Source organism: Halyomorpha halys, unplaced genomic scaffold (genome assembly GCF_000696795.3).
Source record: "Halyomorpha halys isolate HHAL.00 unplaced genomic scaffold, Hhal_1.1 Scaffold306.1, whole genome shotgun sequence".
Taxonomy (NCBI): domain Eukaryota; kingdom Metazoa; phylum Arthropoda; class Insecta; order Hemiptera; family Pentatomidae; genus Halyomorpha; species Halyomorpha halys.
Window position 1 is genome coordinate 442992 of NW_027106917.1, and position 8270 is coordinate 451261.

Genomic DNA, 8270 nt, shown 5'->3' on the forward strand with positions numbered 1-8270 from the left:
ATTAATTTTTGCAGTTGTTCTGATTTTATCACTTTTTGGACATTGGCTTGTATAATGTATATATCTTCCAGAGTAGATGGGTTTTTGACACCATATTGTTTTTATTTATCCATTATATTTTCTTATTAAAGGTACATTTAAAAATGGCATTTAGTTTACTATTTCAAATTCTATGGTAAAATTTAATCTTAGTTATTATATCATCAACAAATTTATATATGAAGTGGCATTTTGGGTATTAATGTATCTAATGAACTTTCTAAATAAATATCTGCTAAAATCGGGGCAATATGAGATTCCATATGACATCCAAACTTTTGCATATAGAATTTTTTTATTAAATTAAAAATATCCTTTATCAGTACATAAAGCTAATATTTTGTGGATATTTAAGTGTGTTTTGAGTTAGTTCCATTGCTTTCAACGATAGCTTTTATTGCTGTAATGTGTATGTTAGTAAACAATGGTGATGCGTCCAATAAAACAAGTAGAATTTTAATGTTGATGTTTTTTTTTTGTTTTGTTTTTTAATTTAAATGAGTCTTTAAATTTATATTTATTGGTTCCGAACCCATCCCCATCCTATTCTCACCACGTTGGCCGATGGCACATGTCAGTGAACAATGATCCTTACATTCTATCCTAAACCCTCCAATCCCACATCACCTCCTTTAAAGAATGGTGCCAAAACTAGAGGATTAAAATAAATTCCAATAAATCCCATAAAATCACATTTACCCTTCGTCGTAAACCCATGGCCTCTTGCCCCACAGTATCCTTTAATAATACCCCACTTATTCCTGTCGAACAGATCCGTTACTTAGAAGTACATCTGGACAAACGACTGACATGGAATCCTCATACAAGACTAAAAAGACAGGAGACTACTCGTCGATTCCGACTATTACAACATTTACTAGACAAAAAGTCTAAACTGCCAATCCATTATAAAAGACTGATTTACATGACTATAATGAGGCCTATCTGGACATACGGAGTTGAGCTTTGGAGCTTCGAATTCCTTATACAAAGTCTTTTGTAAAATGCTCCTTACTTTGTCACGAATCAAGTAATTCTTCAGGACCTCAATGTCTCATATGCTTTGTTATTGGCCAGAACCAGATACCGATCCTTCCATGATAAACTTCTCAACTACCCAAATCCACTCGTTTCTAACCTGGCTTCTCCTTCATTACCTAATAATCCTCCTAGACGTCTGAAAAGAAGATGGCCTCGAGATCTTAGATTCTCCAAATGTTTGTATCATGTCACTGTCACATACAGCAAATTTACTTGTTGTATATATTTTTATACAGTTGTAAATAACAATAAATAAATTATTTAAAAAATATATATATATTTATTGGTGGAAATATGCTTTAATATATCTGCTAGATATTTGGATTGCTTGTATATTGAGGAATTCCGAACTTTTTTATTATAGGGCATAACTATCCAAACAATTAAGTTCCGAAATCTCGCCAAAATATAATTGTATATTAACTATTCTGACTGACTGGGGACTTGGTCCAAAAATATGCATAAACTTAAATTACGTTTTGGTTTTCTTTTTGACATGGTGGCCACAACAGTTGTTATTATCATAAAAATCATAAAAATCATGGAAACCATTGTAATAATATTTTTTTAACTGAACCAATAAACAGAATTATAAGAAGGAGGATTAGATTACTGATTTAATATATTGATTGTTTGAGAGTGGTTTATATTATTATTAACACAAACTTCAATGATCCTATTTTACTCTCAACTTTTTATTTTTAAAAAATGAACGTTTCGGCCCTAAGGTTATTTTCAAGGAGAAAACTTCATATTATTACTATATTACCTCCTCACATAATACTAATCCTTTTGAACACACCTCACTCATTGAATTGTCATAATTTATTAAATTGTCTTTTTTTCAGGCTAATTTCCCATTTATCTTTTAAAAAACAAAAATAAATACCAATATATGTATGTAAATAAATATATAATAAAAATAAACATATTATAAAAACACACTAATTATGTTTTAAATTAAGAAACAAATTAAAAAAGAATATTAATCAAATTGTAAATAAATTAATTTTAGTGAAAAATTGATAACAGGGTCCAAGCCTGTTGAAGGTACATTTTATTGTTGACATTATTAATGAGGTTAATGAAAAAGGAAAAATAATTTTTGAAGGATAGTTTTGTATTGAAATTATGTGATTTGTAAGTGTATAATCATTTTTTAAAAAATTGATAGAAACTGTTATTAATTTAGATGAAAGGAATATGGTCCGGGTGCGGTCATAAAAACTAAAATAGTAGAATTATACTATTTTAATGAGCCAACGTTTCGGGGCTTCTTCAGGGCTGGAGAGTTCCGGTGACGAAGTGATGACGTAACAATACGGCGGTTAAACAGACGAGCACTGCGGCGGATATTGCCGTTACAGTGTTTGTATCTTCAGGGCCCCGTGTGTTTTGTGACATACTGGAAGATTATTGATTGACCGTGTGTAAAGATGAAAGGAATATGGTCCGGGTACGGCCAAAAAAACTCAAATAGTAGAATTATACTATTTTATTGAGCCAACGTTTCGCCCCACGTTGCAGGGCTTCTTCGGAAGCTTTACACACGGTCAATAGTATAATTCTACTATTTGAGTTTTTTTGACCGCACCCGGACCATATTCCTTTCATCTTTACACACGGTCAATCAATATTCTTCCAGTATGTTATTAATTTAATATTTTTTTTTAAAGAAATAAGACATAGGAAATTATCGTGTAAATAAGATAATTTAATGAATTAAGACAACTCAATGAGTAGGGTATGTTCAGAAACATTAGTATTATGTGAGAAGGTCACATAGTTGTAATATGAAAACAATTTTTAGGTTGTCTCCTTGAAAATGGCCTAATAATGGCCGAAACGTTGGAAGTTTTAAAATAAAAAGTCGAGAATAAAAGTATATCATTGAAGATCATGTCAATATTAACAAAGAGTATGCATTGGTCTCCATGAACAGCAAAAAAGTTGTCAAATTTAGAAACAGAGATAATTTCAAATCCAATTAGGGTGCAAAGTACAATTGATAATCGATTATTTCTATGTTTCTTACTATTGACACCCAACTCGATGAGGAACTGTACGAAGGGCATCTTGAGATATGACGCCAGCAGGAAGTAGAAGACGGTCATGAAAGAGGAAGCCATCAGGACGAACTGGTTGATCAGCCACGTCAGGATGAAACCAGGCTCAGACTGTCAACCAGAAAAAATTACGAATCAAGATAAAAGTATATATAACTTCTAATAACAATAATACAATACAAATATCTAACGTGTAATAACTATAATTAAAACGAGTATATTACATCTGATAACTATATTTCAAAGCAGATATATTAGTGTAACAATACAAATATATAACGGGTAATGATTATAGTGCAATAAAAATATATACGGTGCACTAACTATATTGCATGCAAATACATAACGTGTAATAACAATCATTTAATGCAAGTACAAATATATAACGTGTACTATAAACTATAAACGTGTGAAATAACTATATTTCCATATATAATGTGTAATAATTATAATATAATATAAATATGTAACGTGTAATAACTGTATTTTAAATCAAATATATCGCATTAGTATTTCTAAAGTGACACAACTCAAAATTCAAGACAACTGACAAAGTGACAATCTTGCCTATGGAGGGGGAATTGCATTAAGGCAGCAAGGGTGACACAAGTGCCTTCTGGCGGACAAGCTCTGAAGCTAGGTTGATACAGTTTTGATGATTCATAAAGATATATTTACCAATTACTTTCATAGTCATAACTCAAAAAGACCGATTTTTGAGTTGTGTCACTTTAGAAATACTAGTGCGATATATATAGTGTAATAATTTTAATTTTAATAAAAATATATGACTTGTAATAACTATATTTCGATGCAAATATATAAAGTGTAATAAATATAATACATTACAAATAAATAATAACCATTTTTTAATACCAATATATAACGTCCAATAATTATAATTAAAAATAAAAATAAAAATATATAATGTGTACTAAAAATTATGTAATACAAGTATATTACGTGTAATGAGTATATTTTAATACAGATATACAACGCGTAATGATTATTGTATGAAGTGTACTTTCATCCTAAGGCCAGGAGTTACTTCACTATTTATTGGCTAGTTACATATTGTTTGTGGACCGTATTCATGAAATTAATTGAAATGAAAATACGACGTAAGGTAACAGAAAGGGAATTTATTTACAATCTAGAGGTTTGTTGGACAGAAGAGAATATGAATGTTAAATACTATATACATTGTAACTACATGTATGAAGGGTGGCCGAAACAGAACATTTGTAGTGAAGTTTGATGAATTTTGATAGGAGGCCATGAAAATTACAGATTGATGATGATGATATAGAAATAAGGTGTCTTACTCATGCATTCGTGCTTCATTTTTTTTGTACTCTATGTCCCTGCATCTACCCTCTTCTCGGCTACCGGAGGGCTCTTCGGAAGTTTTCTTACTCTCATTTTTTTTTTTTTTTTACAGAATAGAAGTGAAGAAAGAAAGGCTGATCCTGAGTAAAGCTCGCTAGCATGTGAAAGTGACTGTTATCTCGGCCACATGGGGCGCTGGTGTCACAATGACAAGTAGCCATATTCGTATAGAAAGGGTGTCCCTCTTTGTTTCATGTCTTCCGTTTAGACAGTACAATAAATATATATAACGTGCACTAACTATATTTAAATACGAATATATAATTTGTAATAATAATAATTAAATACATGTATATTACGAGTATTAAGTATAACATATAGTTATTAAAGTTTAATAACTATAACATATAGTTATTAACATTTAATAAATATAGTACTAATCATATTTATTGAAAACTATTCATATTGCTTCGATATTGAGGTCCATTATTACATTATCTGTGGCTTATTATTTAAAAATAATAACGATTTTAAGTTATTGGTGTGTATTGAAGTTATCGCAACAGGCTGCTTCTATACAGTACAATATGAAGTTTCTATCCGTTGAGGATTTACGGCTAGTTCCCGTAAGAGCCATAATGGAGAATGAAAGCAATTATTTCACTCCAATTTTTTATTAATCAAATGAGAACTATGTATGATCACTAGTCAAAATTGATGAGTCTGCCAAGTATAAGAAGGAGGAATAAAAAATGGCGGCTATTTCAAAAGTTTAATAAAGCTTAATTTTTCATTCGGAGCTACTACCTAAAACACTAGAATACCTAAGAGAACACCATTTAAAGTACAGTAAATTTGCAAAATATTATAGAGCTATTTACGTTCACTAGTTTCCGAGATAAAGTTTCTTTTAAAAATAACATGTCATTAAAAATTAACTCACAAATGAGTTTGTGTATAAATTTAATAATCCTTTATGCTGGAAGAGTCTTATGGAATTAAAAGGATTTAGTGAATGACATAAATTCTTCCTTATTAAAAAACAATAGTTTATTTCATATCATCAGCAACGTTTCGGGAGATTTCCCCCATCTTCAGGCTGCTAAAAAACAAATTCAACCAAACCATAAACATGTGCTTACAACAACACTCATATATCATATACACTCAAAGAACTATTTATAAATTATTTACCTGTTAACAAAAACCTATATATTACATATAATTTTCTCCTATTTGTTGTTGAGTTTGTGTATTTATTGTGGGAAATCGATATCTCAGTAACCATGAGTTCTACAGATCTATATTTGCACTCAAATTAAAGCTAGTTTAATGGACTATAAAGTGGTTTATTACATTTATATTTGTAGGAGTAGTAGTTTTCGTATTTGGTAAAATGAATTGATTCATTGTTATTCAGATAAAATGTCATATGCAAAATTCATACCCATATGAAAACATTCTAAAAGTTACCCTTACGAAGATAAACGTTATAAGCTTCATTATAATACGTTAAACTGTTTTTAATTTGACTTTGGTAAATATCTGTACGTCCAATGGTTCCTGAGAAATAGTTTACCCAAACAACTGTAAATCAACATTTTGTGAATTTATTTTTGAATACATAGTAAAAACTACTAATCCTACGAAAATAAACGTCATAAACTACTTTATAGTACATTAAACTAGATTTGACTTGAGTGCAAATAGGCATCTGTACGTCTAATGGTTCCTGAGATGAAGATCTCCCACAATAAATACACAAACTACTGATTCGTCAGTTAATTTTTAATGAAATGTTGTTTTTAAAAAAAACTGTATCCCGAGAACTATTGAACGTAAATAGCTCTTTAAGTGCTCATATTTTAGCAAATTTATTCTACTTTTAATATTGTTTTATTAGGTTTTCTAGTGTTGTTATTAGTTTTAATGATATGAAGCTCTGAATGAATTTTTTTTTTAACATTTTGAACTCAGGGTAGTATCCTTGGTCCTATCCTATATACAGTTTTCACAGCTGACATTCCAACCCATCCTCACCACGTATGCCGATGACACATGTCTATTGTCAGTGAACAATGATCCTTACATTGTATCCCAAACCCTCCAATCCCACATCAACACCCTTGAATGGTGCCGAAACTGGAGGATTAAAATAAATTCCAATAAATCCCACCAAATCACATTTACCCTTCGACGTAAACCCATGACCTCTTCCCCTACAATATCCTTTAATAATACCCCACTTATTCCTGACGAACAGATCCGTTACTTAGGACTACATCTCGACAAACGACTGACATGGAATCCTCATACAAGACTAGAAAGACAAGAAACTGCTCGTAGATTCCGACTATTGCAACATTTACTAGACAAACGGTCTAAATTGCCAATCCATTACAAAAGACTGATCTACATGACTATTATAAGGCCTATCTGGACATACGGAGTTGAGCTTTGGGGCTCTACTAAACCATCAAATTCCTCCAGAATCCAATCCTTACAGTCCAAAATCCTTAATGCTCCTTACTTTTTCACAAATCAAGTCATCCATCAGGACCTCAATATTCCATATGTTGCCGATTTGGCCAGAACCAGATACCGTTCCTTCCATAATAAACTTCTCAACCACCCAAATCCACTTGTTTCTAACCTGGCTTCTCCTTCATTACCTAATAATCCTCTTAGGCGTCTGAAAAGAAGATGGCCTCGAGATCTTCTCCTCTAGAAATGTTTTTGGAGTTCTATCAATGGGTAGATTCTCCACATGTTTTTATCATGTCACTATGTCACCTACAGCAAATTTACTTGTTGTATATATGTGTATACAGTTGTAAATATCAATAAATAAAATATAAAAAAAAAAAAAAAAAACATTTTGAAACGTCATTTTGTATTTTCCCTAATTATCATACACTTGGAAGATTATAAATTTTAACTAGTAACTATAAGTAGTTTTCATTAAAGTAATAAAAAATAGGAGTGAAATAACTGACTTTTTTTCATCAAGCTCTTGTACCACTTAGAACTCCAACAGGAACAACAATAAAGTCGGTAACTATAATACTTTCTTTATCCTCTAATTCTTAGTTCAATAACTCCTTCAGCTATAATACCCAACATATTTACTCCTATATCTATAATATGCAGATTTTAAACTCCTTTAACTATAATAATCACTTTATGGATTCCTATAACTATGATACTCACCTTATTGACTCCTATTACTAAACAGACGCTGAATATGCAAGATACTAGTGTGGCACCGTTAACCATTTCATGGAGCGCCATCTCTGGTAAATAAGAATCATGAATTAATTACCTTCAAAGATACACAGCTATAAAAAAGTCTGTGAACAAAGTCATATGGATAATTATTAAAATTTAAAGAGAAAAAAAAGTCAATGTTATAACGAAATAAAGAAGCGCGGTAGCCACGGGGTAAAGCGCGTGGCTACTAACTCCAAGGACCCGAGTTCGAATCCGGCTGAGCAACAAATTGTTTTCTGTTACACTGTAGCAGTGAGTCAACTCCTGTGGGTTCTGGAGCCCTGTTTTGGTCCACCCAGTTTCTTAAATTGGGTAAACATCTGGCGGTCGAGCGTGATTCTGACCAAATCACCTCCTTGCACAACCGTTGGTTTAGTAACAGTGCTTCTTTACAAAGTACTGAACCCCTGACTCCCTTGATGGGTTGTAGCGGTACAGTTTTAATTTTTAATTTAATATTATGAAATAAGCTTTCGATCGAGTCTGGCATCCAGGTCTGCTCTATAAACTTCGTCAATTCCTACC

General features: G+C 31.5%; 1 protein-coding gene across 1 annotated transcript in view; it reads right to left on the reverse strand.

Moving 5' to 3' along the window:
- Positions 1-3115: 3115 nt before the first annotated feature.
- LOC106681049 (uncharacterized) overlaps positions 3116-8270 on the reverse strand; it is a gene marked incomplete at its 3' end in the record, with an annotated part of 29720 nt that continues 24565 nt past the window's right edge. Inside the window, 2 exon segments of the mRNA XM_067045219.1 lie at positions 3116-3257; positions 7686-7768. Coding sequence (XP_066901320.1) covers positions 3116-3257; positions 7686-7768 — 225 coding nt within the window.